Source organism: Littorina saxatilis, linkage group LG17, assembly GCF_037325665.1.
Source record: "Littorina saxatilis isolate snail1 linkage group LG17, US_GU_Lsax_2.0, whole genome shotgun sequence".
Classification (NCBI taxonomy): Eukaryota; Metazoa; Mollusca; class Gastropoda; order Littorinimorpha; family Littorinidae; genus Littorina; species Littorina saxatilis.
Genome location: NC_090261.1, coordinates 17,447,000 through 17,468,576, shown reverse-complemented (window position 1 = coordinate 17,468,576; position 21,577 = coordinate 17,447,000). Strand labels below are relative to the sequence as shown.

The 21,577-nt window shown below is 39.6% G+C and overlaps 1 protein-coding gene across 1 annotated transcript in view; it reads right to left on the bottom strand.

The window, feature by feature from the left end:
* The window catches only part of LOC138952785 (apoptosis-resistant E3 ubiquitin protein ligase 1-like), a 105,635-nt gene that overhangs the window by 83,513 nt on the left and 545 nt on the right, over positions 1-21,577 (bottom strand). Inside the window, exon 2 of the mRNA XM_070324524.1 lies at positions 8,104-8,275. Coding sequence (XP_070180625.1) covers positions 8,104-8,275 — 172 coding nt within the window. The remainder of the gene's footprint in view (positions 1-8,103; positions 8,276-21,577) is intronic.

The following is a 21,577-nucleotide window of genomic DNA, read 5'->3' as shown; positions in this document are numbered from 1 at the left end:
CCCTCCCGCCTGCCCCGCTATGGTTTTTAGCTTTCTGAAAGCCGTATGAGTTGGTGTGGTAGGAAGTGACGTAGTATCCACTAGATGGGAGGTAACTCCCGGGATACCGGTCCGTTACCATGGCTACGTTTGCCTTTTTTGGTGATGGGGTTGCTTCCCTTTAATTGGTTAGATGGGTAAGCGTTTTCAGTACCTAGCATCTCAGACTGTGTCAAATGCTATATGTGATTCGGGTAAGTATATTAATCAAATGAAAATTTACTTAGAAATTTTCCAATTTGAACTGTAGCTTAACTATATAATCATTGTCTTCATATGAACAATGTATATACATGTCGCCGAGTACGCTAGTACAAGGGCTCAGCAGACTTTAATTGTGTGTCTGTGTGTCTTTCTCCACTTAACAGCTTATTGCTGGGAAACTACTGGGCGCAGTTCGTTCAAAAGTTGATACACTAACTTGATAATAGGTCCGATTGATCGTATTAAAACTTCATAATGTTACCTGGGACCTAAATGCGAAATAAACCACAAAAACGACTTGGCCGTAGGAGGAGTTCACACCGGCGGGGCAACACGCAGCCATTGACCTGATAGAACAGCCGAACGCGTCACACAAAAATACGTCATGACAAAGTTACACGCAAAGCGAAAGAGACTTTGACGTCATTTACTTTTGTTCGGAATTTTCCGTCTGTTCCTAGCTTGTCAGTGAAGACCTGACGTGAGTAAGCTTACCCAAAACGTCTTTGTTCTCTATTCTCATTGCAGCTGTGAAATAATCAGTCTTGTGTCTCGGTCGTGTAGGTACAGAGTTTGCTTCTGCAATCATTGTGTTCGTGTTGATGACGGCTTCATAAGACAAAATAATAAGCGAATCTATCGCGAGGAAGACGTTTATGTACAAATCACCGAACCCAACCCATTTTGTGTGTGCATTTTTCTGAAGAATAAACTGCATGTGGTTAATTTCATCCGTTTAATGCTTGTCAAAACATATCTGATCACAGATGAGGTCGCAGTTTGTAGGTTGAATCTATGAATCGGCCAGAGATAGATCTGCATTTCTGGTCAGAAACCAACATACACACCACAGACATTCCAAACATTTATATTTATTGAGCGAGCCAGTCTGAAGAGTACTCGGGTCCAGCGCGAGCGTTTTTTTTATATATTATATGGTCACAGGCACAAAATGGCGTCGAGTCAGAAAAAGTGATACAACCTCCGGAAAAGGTCTCTTGATGCTTCTTTTTTATTTAAAATCGTGAACATGAAGAGCATTGACGAAGAAGGTATTTTTCTCGGCTTGGACATGACTCCGTAGCGTGTGGTTCACGTGTGCGGAATATAATCGATGTTTTGTTGGTGATTATTGACGGTGATCTGTTGCAATTCTGTGACACCTAGTACAGTGTGCTCGGCAAACTTTCCCATACTGTCAGATCACTGTCCAAAATATAGAAAAAATACGGAGATTCTATTCTGAAATGGTCGGTCTTTCCCTTGCAAAGTTTAAAGTGCCCCGAAATTTGACGAGTCGAGCTTACCGGAAGATTACCATAGGCTAGAATGTACGTCGTTCTCTGTCGTGATTTTCCGGCCGAGTGTATTAATGAGCCGACATTCATTCTCAACTTTTAGAACAACAAAGTTTTTGTTGATTTTCGATGAAAAATCATTCTTCTGTGTGAAAATAAGTTTAAAACACGAATCCAATGATAAACAGCGGTACGGGAAAGGTTTTTCGGCCAACTGCGTGATGCGTCGTGACGCGTTAGTTATGTACTATATTTTCTTCCGCGCATGGACTCGTTTCTACAAGGGGTGTGAACAAACTTTGTTTACTGACTTCCAGCCATGCGATCGTAGTTTCATTTGAAGAAGTCTGCGTTTGAAACGAACGAGAAATAAGAGAACACAGGAGGTAAGTGTTTTGTCGTGATTCTTTGAAATGTGTTATGTACACAATGATGGTAAGTTTTATCAATTTTGTAAGTCATATTGCTGTTTGAGACGTGTTTTGTTTGTTTGTAACGATGGTTGAGTGCAAGTCGAAAATATCGCGCGCTAAACGAAGTCTCCGATCTGACGCACAATGAAGAAATTTTATTTTGATTGTTCAGATACGAAGCTGTTGTCGTGACGGATAACGTACGATGCATGGTTAAGCTAATACAAATAGAATCTTTGTACAAATAGGTGGAAAACATTACTATGTTGATTTCTTTTGTTCCTGCGTTGAAAGGGACTTTCTGACGGGCTAGGAAATCGGTTGAGAAAGTACGGTGCGATGTTCATAACGTCACATCATGAGATTACTGTCTTCGGGCTAGGCGCGGAATATTTACCATTTTTATCAATGATTTTCTTTGATTTTCGTTCTTTCAGACTTGTGGTTCATTTTTTTGTTGTTCTTTGTAAATGACCGAGTTATGAGATTCAGACTTTTCTCTGTGGGATTCGTGTTTTCTTCCATGACTGCGTGTACATAACTTCACACGCCTTTAGTTCGAGATAGCTTGTCTGGGTGACGTGTGACATTATGTACACGTTATTGAAATCTTGTTCTGAAGTAGAGAGTTCTCTACTACGATCAAATCTTGTTCTTTTTTGCTAAAAGAATTAAAAGCTGAGCAGTAGATGACTGCATTCAGCTGTTTTTATGACCCTGAAAATTTTCATAACGTCACATCATATCGTTTTGCTGTGATGATAGCAGATAGTGTAAAATCCAAACATTATAGCAAGCATTTCAGAAACTATACATGCATCTATAATTGCAAATCGTTTTTTCTTTCAGATCACAAAAGCTACTGCTGAGGGAGCCTGGGAGGTCTTCCTGAGGAATTGGGCTGTGGGAAGAGAAAATGTTTTTTTTTTTTGGGGTTTTTTTGTTTGTTGTGTATACCCGTGTGCAACATCCTGCGAGTCTTCAAGGAGGACGGCTACATGATGTCCCTTGAACACTGGGCTTTTATTTACATGTTTGCTGCTAAATCTTTCTGGAGGCATAGCCTACATGAGACTTATGGCTCAGAGACCAGACTTTTTTTGTGAGCTTCAAGATTTTTATTTACACATCCTGTTTTAACCATCTTCAGAATTGATAACTTATTTCACAATCATATTACACTTATATACTTTTTCATGTATTCTTGTTCCTATGTCAGTTGATAAACAGTGATCATTTCTCAACTGACAAAATCTAAGTGAGCAGTACTCACCAGCACTCAATGCATGAAAGATAATCTCCTGTTGTAATGTTATGTACACATTCTCATTTTTCTTGCATTTTCTGATGATGATCTGAATTTATGTTCCAGGGCTGCTAGTTGCTTTTTTATTTGTACCTTCTGTGTGTCATTTGTTTTCTTATAATTTCTGCCTTTGTAGGTGTGCATCTGTTTAAGATACATCACTCAGAATCCTAGGTGTCTCAGTGTGGCGTTATGTACAATGTATTTTTCCCTCTTATCTCTTACCTGCTACATATGTTATCTTGTTTTTTTATTTAAAATGGTAACTGTGTCCCTTTGCTACTAATTTCTTTCTCAGATTTGTTGATTGCAGTTATTTTGGCACCATTTTTAGCTGATATGGGCACTTTCATCCTCTGACTTTGCGTGCCATTATGTACACATAGGTTTCTTTTGCTGTATAGTGGATTTATGGTGGTTTCATCCACAACTTTTACTTCTTAAGGGTTCTTCTCATTTATTTGGAGATGTCCATACATTTGTTTGCCTGTTGGGTCAGAATGTTCTTGTTTTAATGTATCTGTTTTGGTTATGTCACGCTGTGATGTTATGAACAAAGTTTGACTGCTGCTGTTTTTTTTTAATTGTCTAGCCCCTATAACCGGATTTTGCTTGTTTGCCACTTTAACTTCATAGTTGTAAGCATTTCTAACTATATTTGATGTTGGTTTCATTCTGTGTGGTTAAATTGTTGTTTTAATCTCGATTTTTTAGCAATTATTTACGGATGAAGTGAAAAAGGATGTTATTCCTTTCATCCTCTGTGATTACATTTCTCCTTGCTGTGGCTGTCTGGTGTCGATCTCTTTTACATGTGTTTTGTACTGAGGGGTCAGAAATCGTCTTTTGTCACCTTTTTTGTTGCATTTTTGTGATATGATGTCTCAACTCAACTCAACTCAACTCAACTCAAATTTTATTGGCTTCAATTTTCAGAGAAGAATTTGTCTTGCGCTTGGGAGAAAGTAAGAGTATAACATATAAAAACAGCATTCATATCACATTTCATGTATCACACACAACAGTTTCAGCAGAGACAACAGTACCAGCAGAGAAGAGGTGTCTCCAACCGACAGACAGGACACAAATTCTCTCCCAAGTTCCACTCCCAACAGAGCGGGATTCCCTCCAAGAAAACAAAACGGGATTAGAATCTGATATTTGTGCGCCAGCGGTTTCTATTTTTAGGGAACAGGTCAGTTCAAAATTTGTGAATACTCCCGAGAACTTTCATAGTGGAAAAGTTGCTGATCATTTGAATAGTTGGAGACAGTTAACCTCTGATAGATGGATCCTTCAGCAAGTCGCAGGAATTGAAATTGAATTTATGATCACTGGTGAACACATTCCAGACAGGAAAGAAATTAGATTTTCTTCTTCCGAGGATGAGCTAGTGGCTAATGAGGTAGCGAAGTTAGTGGAGAAACAGATTGTTCAAGAGGTGGATCAACGGCCAGATCAACTTTTATCCAGTATTTTCTTGCGTCAGAAAAAAGATGGTAGTCAAAGGGTGATTTTAAACCTAAAAAATTTGAATCAGACAATTGAAAAGATTCACTTCAAGATGGATACATTAAAAAACGCAGTGTCATTAATGAAAAAAGATTGCTTTTTTGCCTCAGTTGATCTAAAAGATGCATATTTCTCCATACGCATCGCTCACAAGTTCAGAAAATATTTCAGATTTCAGTTTCATGGCAAAACTTTTGAGTTCCTGGCTCTTCCACAGGGATATCGTGATTCTCCCCGCATTTTCACGAAACTACTAAAGCCTGTATTGGCCCACTTACGTTTATCTGGCCATACCCTTCTGATATACATTGATGATACCCTTTTGCAAGGAGACACTTTTGAAGAATGCCAGGCAGCAGTGTTAGATACATGTGCTTTGTTGGATCGTTTGGGTTTTACTGTGCATCCTGTGAAGTCAGTATTTACACCTACTCAATGCATTGAGTTTTTAGGGTTTCAGCTTGATTCTCAGAACATGTTAGTTTCTCTGACCCCCCGGACAGTTGATAAAATTCGTACTAAGTGCGCTGATTTGGCTGGAAGAAAGAAATGTACAATTAGGCAGTTGGCTGAAGTTATCGGATATTTAGTGGCTGCCCAACCGGGTGTTTGGGTTGCACCTCTCTTTTTTAAACGATTAGAGATCGCAAAAAATGAAACCCTTGCTGTTAGGAAAGGTGACTTTGATGCAGAACTTGTGGTTTCAGAACAAGTTCGTTCAGACCTTCTCTGGTGGATTGATAATGTAAAGCAATATCCTTCCCCTGTTAGCAGAGGCATACCTACTGTAATAGTAAAATCAGATGCTTCGAAAATAGGGTGGGGGGCGGAGTGTCAGGGTAGCACCACAGGTGGAATGTGGACCAAGGAAGAAGCTTTTGGACATATTAATTGTTTGGAACTTAAAGCAGCTTACTTTGCCCTAATCAGATAGTCTGCCAGACAAGGCAGTCATTGTCTCCAAAATTTTGTCCATTTTCAGAGTAACTTCACAATCACGTAGGCCAGACGAGCTCTTCTCTATTGAAAGAGACTTATCAACTCCCGTCTTTTCTGACGGTATCACTTCAGAAGGTTGTGCTTTCGCCGGTTTCTTGCCGGTTTTCTTCCCGCCAGCAGCACATTCACCACTTCCCGAGTCCGCCATATTCCGAACAAAAACCACACGAAAAAGTTATATTGATTCCTGCGGACGAGCAAGCGCACCCGTTACAGTATGAAAACAATTTAAAATCCACTGCAAAGATGTTCAAATCTTCAATGGACTAGTGCCCAGCCTTAGCACAGCGGACCTTCTGTGGCCCATAGTTCGCCTCAGGCGATAGTAATTGCTGTAATCGAGACAGCTGCTGAAAAAACAAAGAGGCTGCTTCAGCAAATCGTGACTGACTATGTCAGCAAATCGTGACTGACTGTGTCAGCAAACGTGTACTTCATTTCCGTAGCCAAAATAATATGTCATCCTACCAAAACAAGTCACAATTCCGACTGACCTTAGGTCACACGTGCAAAAACAAGTAACGATCCCAACTGACCCAAATATAGTAGGTCACACCTGCAAAAACAATGAACGCACCGACTGACGCTTAACATTTCCATGTGTTAGCTTCGACGAATAAAATTCATACGCGAAACAACAAGTTCCCGGTTCAAAAAACCAACAAACACCGAAAACTCCAAACTGTTTCCTTACCTTGCAAGTTGACACAATGATAAACAATCAAAATAGTCAATACACAAGTTTCAACTAACCTACAACTAAAACTTGTACAGAGAAAGGTTAGAGGAAATGAAAGCAAAGCAAGAGAGACAGTGCACCAATACGTCTTCACAGGACGGAAACCATTCGTTCAGTGACGTATTCCCGCGTTCTATCTCACGTGACCCATTCCTCTCGGAATTGTGGGAGATAAAAATATACATTACATAACATACAGCAAGCTTCCATCTCCCGCGCCCCCCCCCCCCCCCCCCCCCACACACATACATATCCTCGCACGTGCGTCGACTCCATACAATGACATCATCAGTCCATTAACTAAAATGCACAATAACTAGTAGTGGGTACATAATACTTAATACGTGCTCAACTAGACCTGCTAACTAAAATAATAACAGAAACAAAAACAAGGACTGGGCACAACATTTACACGTGTGTGACCTACTTACATCAGGTGCCTGTGATCTATAAATAACAATGATTGCGTTTAAAGTAAAACATGAATAATGCCGATGTTTACTAACAATAAATACATAACAACTAAGATAAAAAAAGTATGTGCTTTCATAATATGATTATTTTATAAAACACAGTGGGGAATTTTGGAAAATAATTTTTATACGAAACTGCGCACATCGAGTCGAGCTCTGTAGCGTGTGTGTTCGGAGCACAGTGGTTCGGAGGCAGGAGACACACATGGCTGTGGATATTAATTGTTCGGTGGATTAAAAAGGATACCCCGACTTCGGCAGGGCAGAAGGAGGTACAAGACGGTGTGCTGTATTGCTGTGTGTGTGTGTGTGATGTGACGGTTATGTACACAATGCTTTAGTCGGGTGTAATAATGTTAGATTTTTGTTTTTGGTGTTGTTTTGATATTTAAAGTCATTTAATGTGGGTTTTTTGCTTGGGTTATGTTTATTTTCTGTCATAGTGCACTTGTAAGGTTAAATGAAGTTTGTGACGTTGTGACAAGTTATGTACATATGCCGGGATTTAAATTTACTAGTTTGTTAAAAATAAACTACTTTTTGAACTTATAGTGTGTTTATGAGCTTATAAGTGTGACTGGATTTGTCTAGCCTTTCTTTGTGTGTCTCCTTTTTAGGCTAAGAGTTTTCCTGAGCATGTCACAGTTTTAGACTCCTTTTCATGCCTATGTACATATATATATTAGAAAAATGTTGCAAACATTATTGAATAAAGCACAACGAAAGACACTGACATACGCACACACACACAAACGCTAACATATTTGCACCGAAGGAACAAACCGGCACGGTTGGCCTAGTGGTAAGGCGTCCGCCCCGTGATCGGGAGGTCGTGGGTTCGAACCCCGGCCGGGTCATACCTAAGACTTTAAAATTGGCAATCTAGTGGCTGCTCCGCCTGGCGTCTGGCATTATGGGGTTAGTGCTAGGACTGGTTGGTCCGGTGTCAGAATAATGTGACTGGGTGAGACATGAAGCCTGTGCTGCGACTTCTGTCTTGTGTGTGGCGCACGTTAAATGTCAAAGCAGCACCGCCCTGATATGGCCCTTCGTGGTCGGCTGGGCGTTAAGCAAACAAACAAACAAACAAACAAATAAACCGAAGGAACAAAAAATGCACCTTTGATGGCAGTCCAGCAGATCATGGGAGTAAAGCCACGCCTCCAGTTTGCTCTGCTCCCACAAGACATGCATCGCTTCCACCACATTCTCTCTCACGCTTCCTGGCATCTTGCTGTGGTGTAGCACTTTGGACCCTCTCAGTTCCAGCATGCTTGCTTTGGATGAAATACCTGCAAAAGTACATTATTTCAAGGTCTGTTCACTGGTTGTGTATTGTATGTGAGTTGTTCTTTGCAACTGGTGACAAGTAGGGGTCAGCTCACACAGACGCATTTTTCAATACAGTCTAGGGGATAAACTGGTAACAAAGCACCCAGTACATGCCAGAGAGATAGGAGAATCGCCACAATCAAAGAAAATAACACAATCATTCAATAGATATGGAAATGTTAAAATTTACTGTGAAAATGCTAGCAAATATGGCGACCAAAAACGGGAACGCACACTAGGAATGTCTTTGCCGACTTACCTCCCGTTCTGTGTTGTTGATAATAGTCGTGTCTGTGCTGTTTTTGTTTAAATAGTATCTAATAAAACTGATGCAGTTCTTGAAATGTAGCAAATTATTGTTGTCTTTGTGAAATGCGAGAGTGACATCTGCATACGGTTGATGTCACACATAGGGTACCCCACTTCGATCAGCGTACGTATCACTCCAAATGAGCTTCATAGTAGAAAAGCAGATACACTACCAAAACACTGCATAACAGATCTACAAGACTGAGCCAGAATCATTAAAATTTATTTCCTGTATAAAATATTGCAATCAAATTTGTTCACGCCGTCGCACATGCAAAGCAGGTTACCCTCGCCTTCGATTTAAAGTAAATCCACTCTGACTGAATTACCATCGAAACGCAGATAACGAACTGATTCGGAGACTACACGCCACACATTTATGATACTTTACACACAAATTTCAACTGTGTTGTTTCGCGATAAACAGCCATAAACAAACAAATGTGGCACCGTACGTCACGTCGCTTCAGAAGTAGAAACGCAGGTTACCAAGAGGTTGTTTACGATACCTGTCTGATTAAAATCATCATTTTTCACGAATGAAGGCTCTTTGGCAGATTTGGTGAGTTGGAAACTGTCTATGAATGTTTCATTTAATGTCAAATGCGTACATTCTTGTCGATATTGTTACCTTTGGGTTCATAAAGGAAGTCAATGTTCGTGTTTTCCTAAAGTGACTTTTGTCAGCATAGAACTTGCTGTGCTTCGATCATTGACTGAGAAGAATCTTCCGATGACACTTAAGTTCATTTCACTACGTGACTGCAGATCTTTCTTTATTTGGTGTTTAACGTCGTTTTCAACCACGAAGGGTTATATCGCAACGGGGAAAGGGGGAAGATGGGATAGAGCCACTTGTCAATTGTTTCTTGTTCACAACAGCACTAATCAAAAATTTGCTCCAGGGGCTTGCAACGTAGTACAATATATTACCTTACTGGGAGAATGCAAGTTTCCAGTACAAAGGACTTAACATTTCTTACATACTGCTTGACTAAAATCTTTACAAAAATTGACTATATTCTATACAAGAAACATTTAACAAGGGTAAAAGGAGAAACAGAATCCGATAGTCGCCTCTTACGACATGCTGGGGAGCATCGGGTAAATTCTTCCCCCTAACCCGCGGGGGGTGCGACTGCAGATCTGCAAGGAAACTTATGGCAGGGGAAATAGGCTTAACTGAAGACGAATAAGCGGAGTAACTGTTCTTCAACGGATTGCTCTCACTGATCTCAATATTTAGATCTTGTCGTCTGCTAGTCTGCTAGTAAGTAGTCTTCGGTCGTGTGAAAGTCACATCTATTTCGACTGTGTGCATCGATCCGTGTAGTGAAATGTTCATCTTTGAATGTTGATCTTTGATGATTTGGCAACATATTACTTCGCTAAATGTGCTTCGAGTGTATCTCCCTGTTAACCATTTGAAAACGTCTTTTAACAAGACCATGTTTCGACAGCCCAGACAGGGTATATAATGTTTTCCGCCGTTTTTTTAAAGAATCCTGTCAAATTTGCTATTCCAAAAGTACCCTATGACACGACTCGAGTGGCAAAGAACATTCTCTGCAATTCCTGTCTTAGTCCGTGCGCCCGTTTCGGGTCCTATGTTCATCATACAAACATACACACAGACACACAAGAACCAGCTTTAAAAGTTAGATTATGTAAGAATTATATGAACCAGTGATTTTTTCTTATGTACATCAGATACTACAGTATTTCTGCTTTATGAAAAGCTATATTTCAAAAACAAAACTAGAGATTTGAATTTTGACCACTTTTCCCCCTTTCTGTCACCAGTACTGAAGAACAACTCATGTGTATGCAGGGCTCCCCATAGCGCGCGTCCCTGTGTCCTATACGCACTAGAAGCAGAAAACACGTACTAGAAATGTATCGAGGGGGTTCCGGGACGCACTAAACTTTAAAAGAGCGGGTCCTGGGACGGACTCGATTTTCTTTATTGTGTAAGATACCTTTTCAAAATGCAATCGTCAGCTATTTCGAACCTGGGGTACATAACGGTTTTTATACTGGATACGTCCCTTGCAAGCACCACTCATATTTGAACATTAACATCGTGTATTTGGATTTTGACAAACATACACACAAACTCATGCACACACTCACGCACACACACGGCACAGCCACTTTCTCTCTTTCTTACACACACACACACACACACACACACACTAACGTAACACTAACACACACAAATAACCACACACTCTCTCTCTCACACAAACACACACAAACACACACACACACACAGTAACACTAACACATGTGCACAAAATGCACATGCACACACACACACACACATCGCGCGAGAGAGAAAGACCGCAAAGAGGGGATGACGTCATGATGCATGATGACGTCATGATGCATGACGTCAAAGCCTTTCGACGTCATCTTCTTACGCATGGAAACTATAGAATTTCTACCAGGCCAAAGCGACCTCGGGTGGCTTTTGCTCCAAAACTGGGGGAAGCCATTTTACCAGCCGTATTTTAGTTAGTATGTTCCCAATTTTTGGTGAACTGTAGCCGCTGACCGGACACAAAGAATCCTTCTTTATCATGTATTATCGGGATGAGTATTTCTCAAGTCAATTATGCGTTTGTGGGATACCTCCAGCTTTGCTGGGATAAAAAATACAGGAAGTCAATTGAAAAGTGTGTGTGTGTGTGTGTGTTCCATTCATCAAGATATTGTTCGATTGTCAATTGGAAAGTGTGTGTGTGTGTGTGTGTGTGTGTGTGTGTGTGTGTGTGTGTGTGTGTGTGTGTGTGTGTGTGTGTTCCATTCATCAAGATATTGTTGGATTGTCGTGTGAACCTAGAATATTTCAATGAAAAAGACACTTTACAGTACACTATGCTAGACCACAATGTTTTATACTTATCGGCTTTTCGACCCTTGGGACCCTCTAAAATTCTGCAGTGGGGGTCCATGGACCCTCTAAAAATTGAAAGTGGGGGTCCCGGGACGCACTAGGAGGGGCGTCTGTGGGGAGCCCTGGTATGTCCATCTGTCTTTGACTGTATCCATACATTCATCCGTGTAAGACTGTGTGCATGTCTGTGTCACTGTAGAGTGTAGTACATGTATACATACAAGATTTTGTGTCACTGTAGTATATATAATTATGTGGACAATTTTGACTTAACCCAAACCGGATCACGCTTTGGTAGTCCGGATGATGTAAGTTGTATACGACCCATACTTTCAAAGAAGTATTCTACGTAAAAAGTATGGGTCGTAAACCGAATAGGGATAAACTCTTTATTGCCTCTTTGAAGACCCACGCCATCCCAATAGGGATAAACATCTTAAAATCCTTCTTTCATTCCATATGGGTCACCCACAACCCACATAATTCGTCTTTATTGTTTATTTGTTTGTTTACACAAATGATCCTTCACAAAGTTGTTGATGGGAGGGTCCTAAGGTGTTGGAGGATTACAATGCTGAAGTCGTAATAAAAAAATTCCCAATAGTTTCAGAAATACATGTGTACAGACACTTTTGTGAGGCTCTGGATCGTCCACAATACAAACTGATTTCATTAATAAATACTGGTTGAACCATACATTTTCTTGGCCTGCAGATAAAGAATTAGAAATACTTGCACATTTTGTTTGTCTACGTTCAGTAAATTACAAGAGTTTTAAAGTTAGTCAACTTCGTAACATGGTAACCAAAGGTTATGACATAGATTTTAAAACTAACAATAGTATTAATAAACAAGTCGCGTGACGCAAAATGACTACATTTAGTCAATTCATCGAACTCACAGAATATGCTATTAACGCATTGCATTTTTTCCCCACCAAGACAATTGCTCAGTTGTTGATTCCCCGAGACCATGAGCCAAGAAAGCTCTTTCACGAAAAAAGTGTGCAAAAAGTAACTACCGAGTATAGCGCAGTAGCGCTTGTGCCGATTACCCACGGCTTGATGATCGCTGGAAGAGACAAGCTAGTAGTATAGCGCAGTAGCGGAATCTGTTGACCGCTTCTCAGGAAAGCGCGCTATTCTTTTAAACTCTCTGAGCTTGTTTTTAATCCAAACATAGCATATCTATATATGTTTTTTGAATTAGGAAATGATAAGGGCCATAATATGAAATCATTATTGGATCGATTACAACAATTTTAATTTTCATTAGAATTTTCAAATTTTTTAAATTTAATGACCAAACTCATCAATTAATTTTTAAGCTTCAAAGCTGAAATGCAATCCCACAGTCCGAGCTTCGTCAAAGATTGCTTCACTAAAATGTCAATTAATTTGATTAAAAAAATGAGGGTGCGAGTGTGACATTGCAGCCTCAACTGTAACAAAAAGCCGGATATTACGTCATCAAAGACATTTATCGAAGAAAGGAAAAACTTGTCTGGGGATATTATCTGGCAGAATTTATAGGTAAAGTTTCATGAAGATCGGTCGAGTAGTTTTCTCAGAATTGCTCTATGCACACATACATCACACCCTCGTCTTGATTCCCCATATATGTCAAAACTTCACTAAATGTAGAAAAAAAAAAGACAAAAATATATAGTGTTTTTTTCTCCATGTCTGTATCATTATCTAACCGGAGTATTACTGAAGATATATTCTAGTTGCCATTTAATATATACTGTTCAAAAAAAGAAACGCATAGCTTGTAATATTTGGTTAATTTAGTTATATGGCTACAAGGATATCCACCAAACTGCAGAAAATGTTTATCTGGTCGTCGACCTTTCGTCCATTGCCACAAGTGAGCTCTGCACGTGACGCATGCGTTATCAGTGGCTACAATGTCAAAATTGCTCATTTGGCATGACCACTCGTCATGCTTCAGTGTAATCTCGTGAAACTCGGGGAATATTGAGCTCTCACCATGTCTTCCAAAACCCATAAAAGCGGATTGTTCGCCACAAAGAAATCAGACGACAATTCAGCGACGAAAGATGGCCCGATTGAGCAGAGAAGACCGCCAAATTGCATTGGGTCGTTTACAAGCAGGCCAAAGTCAAAGTGCAATCGCCAGGCACTTCCACGTGTCCCAGAGCACCATCAGTAGACTGTGGGTCAGGTTTCAAGCCACTGGCTCCGTTGCTGACTTGCCACGAGCGGGAAGACCAAGGGCGACAACTGCTGCTCACGACCGCTTCATACGGCTCCGCCACCTCCGGAATCGTTTCCTGTCGGCCTCATCTTCTGTCCAGGCTCTCCCCGGGCCACACCGATTATCGGACCAGACCGTGCGGAACCGCCTGCATGAAGCTGGTTTGAGAGCTCGCAGACCTCACAGAGGAGCTGTCCTCACCCGCCGCCATCGCCAGAACCGAGTGCAGTGGGGCAACCAGCACCTTCGCTGGACCGTCCGGAATCACTGGAGACACGTGTGGTTCAGCGACGAGTCCTACTTCCTGCTCCAGCGACATGATGGTCGGAGGAGGGTCTACCGGAGAGTAAACGAACGTTACGCGCCCAACTGTGTGGATGAGGCACCCGTTCATGGTGGTGGAGGCGTCATGTGTGGGGGGCGATCAATACCGCTGGAAGGAGCACCCTGGTGCACGTCCAAGGGCGCATAACTGCCCAGCGATACGTGGAGGAAATTCTGCGCCCACACGCCCTTCCTCTTCTGGCTGACCAGGATGCCATATTCCAGCAGGACAACGCTCGCCCGCACACAGCACGACTCACCACCCAGTTCCTCACCGACCACCATGTCCAGGTGCTTCCCTGGCCATCCATGTCGCCAGACATGAACCCGATAGAACACCTCTGGGATGAATTGGACAGACGTGTGCGCAGGCGAGAAGAAGCGCCGGCAAATCACCGCGATCTATTGCAGGCACTTCAGGAGGAGTGGGACACCATCCCACAGCAAGATATCCGGCATCTGATCCAGTCCATGCCCAGAAGGTGCCGGGCAGTTGTTGCTGCTCAAGGCAGTCACACCCCCTACTGACTTGACAGCCTCGGCACCCAATCGTATTGATTGACTGATTGATTTGAAGATGCAAATGAACTGTGTGTGCATTCAACTGTGTCCATACCAAATTTCAAACAAATAATCTAAATATTGGATTTTCTGTTAATTTTTTCGAAAAATAAAACAAATTTGGCAAGTAGCAACTATGCGTTTCTTTTTTTGAACAGTATATGTTATAATACATGTCACAAAATGGTACACAGCTCTAGAGAATATAACCTTGTTGTTTTCATTGACAGAGATGCAATAATCGCAGAACAGCAGCTCTGTATTTGATATGTCTGAAAAACCAAGGGTATGCATTTTGTTCACACAAGATTAGCTTTGAGCAAAAGGGGCACATTATTTTTGCAATAAACATTACAACGATAAAAACACATCAGCAAGTTTATCAATTACACTGAGCACAAAAAGTTAAGGATATTTTTTCAGGTGGTAAAAAGCAGTGTTTCGCTCAGAAACATATTATATACAGTGGAGTCCAGGTATAACGAACCTGGGTATAACGAAATCCCGCTTTTAACGAACTGCCATTGATTTCCCGGCAGACAGCCTTCTATTTCTTACTTGTTACTTTCCGGCCACAACGAACCTTTTAAACTCATTTGCATAACGAACCCCTCTTATAACAAACACGTTTTCATCGCCCCAGAGCCATTTTGTCTCTAAAAGTCACAAGGCTACAACGAACTGATGTCAATAACTGTCTCCAAAGACAAAAATACACAAACACAAGTGCACATCCCGTGATGAGCGAACTCTGAGCGAACTCTGAACAAACAGCGGGAGGTGCACGGAACAGCCACCGCCGCTGTGTTTTCACTATTCCAATCAGCTGCTAAGCTATGACTGTGCTCTAAAAAGTCACAAGGCTACAACGATCTGCTGTGAGGCGAGATCAAAGGCAGGTCCATTGTGATAGCTGGGTGGCCTTGTTTATAGACACTGTGACCTTCCCAGGGGTCATTGACCCAGTTTTAGCTATGAGAGGTGCCAGGCGGTTCCCCTTTATGAGAGAGGAAACACTTCCTGCTCCGGGGTCAGTGGCCGAGTTTAACCTATGGGGAGTTTAACCTATGGGGCGGTCTCTTTGATGTCTTGAGAGGAAACTTGGCCAGGGTAGTACATGCACCAGAACTGGTGGACACCATGAAATCGGAGATTGATCAGAATGTACATATGTACATGCTTTTACACGACTTTTTAAATTTTACTTCTAAAATTGTGACAGTAAAGTGAACATTTGAACTATGCCTCTATGGATTATATTATGAAGCTGTTGAAAACATGCAGAGATTGTACTCTCCAAGGAAAGATCGATGACACGATCATTTGAAGGTGAGTGGGAAAACTTGTCTTAAGGCCATTTAGGGTTGAAAACTCTACAGCGAATTACTTATATAACGAACTAAAATGTATCTCCCTTGAGATTCGTTGTACCCGGACTCCACTGTATATATATATATATGAAGATCTCAGATCTGCCATTCTTCTGTTCACAAATGGGTTTATACTTATAGGATTTCAACAAAATTTGGTTATGACGTCACGGGTCCTTGACATTCTTTGATGGTAGGTTTCACTTTGAGCCGTCAAAACGAGTAAAGTTCTTAAAACTGAACAATGTTTTGCATTTTTTACATCAGCAAGTTTCTTTGCTGTCTTAAATTACAGGGCATACCCATTTCGTTCAAATCTACAGCAGAGTCAGGCTGATCTAATGTCGAAAAGAGAGCGACTGCAAGTTTGGAAAACAGCAAGAAATCATGGTTTTTAATTACGATTTTGCTGGGTAGCTGCAGCCGATATGCAATAAATCTAAAACTACACGGAGCAGCCTCTCCAAATTACGCAGGACAATGACAAAGACCCTCTTCTGTATGCATACCATTCCTTGGAGCACACAGAACAGATGAATGAATGTTATAACGGCTTTTTGTTAAAATTATTAGAATGTTTGTAACGCCACAGAGACAATTGTGACATGTTTGCAACTGATTGTATAACTACATGTGCACCAAGTTTAAAAAACATCCTTCATGGGGCTTAAAAGATATAACCTCATAACTTTGAAGAAATAAAAAATGATAACCAACCACACTGCGTTGTTCTATTTTTAGACGATGACGTGTGCTATACTCAAATCAGAGTGGCCAGGACACAAACTTTTGACTATTTAGGTTGATCGCACACAGACGGGTGATTGAAAATTATTTCCTTTTTCAATATATATATATATGTATATATATATATATTATCTGTCTTCTTTGTTCTGTTGTTTTTGAAATACATGTGTCTGTGGTGTGTGTGCATGCGCATATGTTTATGCGACTGTCTCTTTGTGACTGCGTGTGGTCAAAATATTTAAGAGCCCAAAGGAATCTTACTTTTTCACTTTGTGTGACTGTCCCCATGGCTTGATGTTCATGAATAACTAATTCAGGAACAACCAAAAAGCATTCTCATAATGGACAGATAATGGTTCTCTCTAGCCTCGAGACAATACTCTTACAGACCCATAAAAATCTGGCGATTAAAAGCTCCTTTTCGTGACATTCTAACTGCCAGATTCCTCTCAGCAAATGTAAGATGGTATCTCGCCATCCTCAGGACACAATAAGAAAACCCCATTGGCGCCTCAATCTGAAGTCATAGGTGTTCTTTTTATGACACGAATTATGATTTCATGTCTTCATTGTTCTTTCTTTGCAATTCTTTTCCTTTTTTTTCCCTCTGTGTTTGACAGCACAAACCTTTTTTTTAAAAAACACATGGACACTTCTTTTCTGCAAAAGCTACTAAGGAAGATGTTCATTATCTGTAAATGGCTGTATGCGTCCCATCGGATGACATTTCCAAACTTGCACTCGCACTCTCTCTTACACGCTAGATCAGCCTGACCGTGCTACAGATTAAATAAAAATGAAATGGGTATATGGCCCAAAGTCAGAATAGGTGTCCATTTTTGTGACATACAAAATCAATTTTAAAAATGAAAATTTTCTTTGTTTTGAAAATAGAGATGTATTTTAGAGCATAAATACGCAAGGAACAGCTATGATTTAAGAAAACTCATGTTTGATCACTTCACAGATTCAGGTTTAAAAGTTTGCAGGAGTTCATAACTTCACACCGTCACAAAATTTAGACTTGTTACAATCATTGTTGCTACATGTATTGGGTCTGTTTTAGACATCTGAGCAAATTGCTACAGCAAATTACTTTGCATTTCAAGCAAGTTAAACTTGTTTTGGCCACGCATGATGCAGATGTGAACTCCATTAATGGGAAGTTCATAACTTCACATAATTTACTTTTATTGGTATAATAAATTTAATTTATACAGGCAGGAAACAATTTGTTTTGTTTTTTAATCTGAAAAAGGTGAGCTGGAACATGAAGGTAATTTTTGAAGATGAAGTGTGGAGAAGATTTTTTGGTTATCTGTATTATTTATAGAAATTGATATTGTCACAATTTTTTCACAGCAAATATTGGCATAAGTTATCATTAAATCTACAATTTTGCTGTTTTTGTGCAAAATGTGCTTGAAAAGTACCATCAAAAGGATTTCAATACACCAAAATGTTTGTCTGACTCAAAGAGTTGGCAGAAACTGAAAGTTTTTTTAGAATGTCCTAGGAGTTCATAACTTCACACCGTGACATCACAAACTATGGCTAATTCAAACCAAAGTAAGAAGGTGCATATGTCATCTTATTTTCTCTCCAGCTACTCTTTGTAATCAACATACAACTAAGTAATAAAAGTAAAACATTTGTGAAAACAAACGATAACAAAAATCATAAAATGTGAGCGTGCGCATAACTTCACAAGAATTTTTGTTATGTTGGTCTCTAGTACAGTTACTGTATAATATATTTGCAAAACAATGACAAACTGAGAACACAGAGTTATAGTATAGGCTAAAGCTGCACTTATATTACAAAATCAGATTTTAATTGCCAAAATAAAACAAATTGTTTGAAACTTGTGAAAGTTCATAACTTCACATCAATCACACATTTATACTAAAATAACTAACTAAAGTCTCTTGCAAATAATTCTAAACAAGGTTTTGTTACTTAATGATTTACTTAACCAAACTCAGTCATGAAAACTGTTACCGAAATCATTATTTAGTTAGTGTTTATGTCAGCTGACTGTGTGTTCATAACTTCACATCATTTATTTAACTGAAAAGCTACGTACTAAAATCTGCTGGTAAATTAAAATAAAAATGACATCAAACTGTAACAGCCTACTCTGGAGAAGAGCAGCACATCATTTGAGGTAGTGATTTAGTGTAGTAAATTAATTATTGTGTATAAATCATACTCATGGCATGTGTTCATAACTTCACACCGTGGGGCTGAGGTTCAGTTGATGTGAAGTTATGTACACCGTGCAGTCAACCCAGATTCATGCTGGAATTATCAAAATTACATTTTGAGGGTTGATATTCAGAAAACTTCTTACAAAATGTCCAGATAAAGTCAAATGTACTCTTTTGCTATTAACAAGGCATTATTTTAAACACGCCCTTGAAAAATGAGCTTGAGTTATGTGAAGTTATGAACTTCATGACAAAACGGCTAAGTACTTCAGAAAGAAACAGTCAGCAGCCAGTAGATTCTTTGTGTGATGAAAATCATGGTACAGTGTAATTTGGAAACTGAAAATAGTCATTTTACATATATTTTGGGTTTTGACATGAGTTAGTAACTCTCACATAAAAATAGTGCGCAAGACACAGAGAAAATGGCTAACTAAAGCATACTGCTTGACTTTAGTGACAAAAATTGCTTAGTATCTAAATCTAATGTACTTTTATATGCAAAATTGCTGTTCCACTACAACCTTAACTTTCATGGCTAGCATTTAAGGACAAAAAACACTCTCAGTGGAGATAGTAGGAAAGTTCATAACTTTCTCACAAGAATTTTTTATTTCTCAATTACTCAAACACCAATGAATGAACTTGATGCAAACTTTCAGTGTGACTGCTGCTAGTGGATCCAAATGCATTACAAAGCTAGGTGTTCCCCAACCAGTCAATTTACTCTTTTTATAAGGCAAAAGGTTGGAAAGTTCATAACTCTTTTTTCACAAGAAAATCTGCACGTAAACTTCAAACTACTTTTGAACATGCAAAAACAAGTCAAACAACCCTTTTTATGTTTTATACCTCTGCAAAACATACTGTAAAATACTTTTTTACAAAAATATATCAGGTTTCAATCTTTAATTATTATTTAGAGCTGATCAGTGAACAAAAATGAAGTCTTACGGAAATAGTTATGAACTTTCTGTGAAATTTTGTCTCCCCATTTTCTGCAGGCTCACTGACAAAATTCAAAAACTTTGCTTTGTCAAAGGTACATTTGAGTTTTACTGGCTCAGTGAAAAGTCATTCATGACATTCTGTCCCATAAATATGACAGAGTAGACCATGTTTCAATATGCTGTAAGGTCATGTCACAAAAAATGGCCAAAATGTAGTGCTGCTGACTTCAGATAATGGCGACATTTTCACTAAAAACAACAACTGAGCACACAATGTTTCTCTAGGTGTGTACTTCATACTTTTTTTTACAAGTCTCATTAATCTTTACGAGGATTTTATTTTTCTTTGATGTACAAATCAGGTTAGAGCCAAGGTTGCACAGCTATTTCAGCTGTGGACACCATTTCAGACTTAAGGCCATATATAGAGAATACTACATGGCTTGCTGTGTCGTACCAGATTTACACGAGTTGTTTTTTTTGAGTTCACTATTTTAAAAAGCAACGAGTGTAAATCTGGTACGACACAGCAAGCCATGTAGTGTTCTGTTTATCCTACATACTGTACTTACGTGTATTTTACTGAAAATGTCCTGCAGTCGAGGCAGCTAACTTGAAGACGCTTGTTTTGGAACCTCGATCTCTTCTAAAGCCTCGTGCAATCTATTACGTCAAAGCAAAGAAACGTCACTCTGAAAGTGTGGCGTGACGTGTTGGTTCTCAAAATTCATCGAGGGTAATTAGCGAGCGCAATTTTTTTGGTCTATAATGACGTTTGTCTCGGTGACTTTGGCATCATGAGCAGTGAAAAAACAGGTCCCTGCCAGACTTGCTTGACATGACCTCATTTACATGATACACACACATGTGATTTGAACGATTATTATCTCACGGGTGTCTCTCTCACGTATGTAGGATAAATTATATATATATATATATATATATATATATATACACTGAAAGGTAAGACTCCAAAGAAACTCTCTGAAGTAAAAAAAAGAAAAAGAAGTGAAATATATAATTCAATTTCAATCACCGTTTTGACCGTGCAAAGTGAATCAGGCCATCAAAAAACGTCAGGCAGGGTAGGTGAGATCAAGGACCTGTGACGTTATATCCACATGTTGCTCAAATATAATAAACCTAATTTTGAGCAGAAGATGGCATCTTCAAATACACATATGTTTCTGACAGCTGCTGTTTAACATCTGAAACAAATATATCTTTAACTTTTTGTGCTCAGTGCATGTATGTAAACAAAATTGTTATGCGTCAAATATATATATATGCAAAAAAATTTATCAATGTGATCCCTGCACACTTGAAATTGGTTGATCGATTCATAATAAACTGCATTCATTAACTGTGATACTATGTTTCTATGATTTTGAGTATTTGCTACTGAAAAGAAAAATCAAGAGAATTGTCCCACACTAAACGTAAAACTACTACTGTGTACAAGTACTGCAGTCACAGTCACCGAGTCAGATCAGCCAAACCAAAGGAGAATTTCTTCTTCTTCTTCGTTCATGGGCTTAGACTCCCACTTTCACTCATGTTTTTAGCACGAGTGGATTTTTACGTGTATGACCGTTTTTACCCCGCCATGCAGGCAGCATACGCCGATTTTGGGGGAACAAAGGAGAACTCACACTGACTAAATGACACTTTC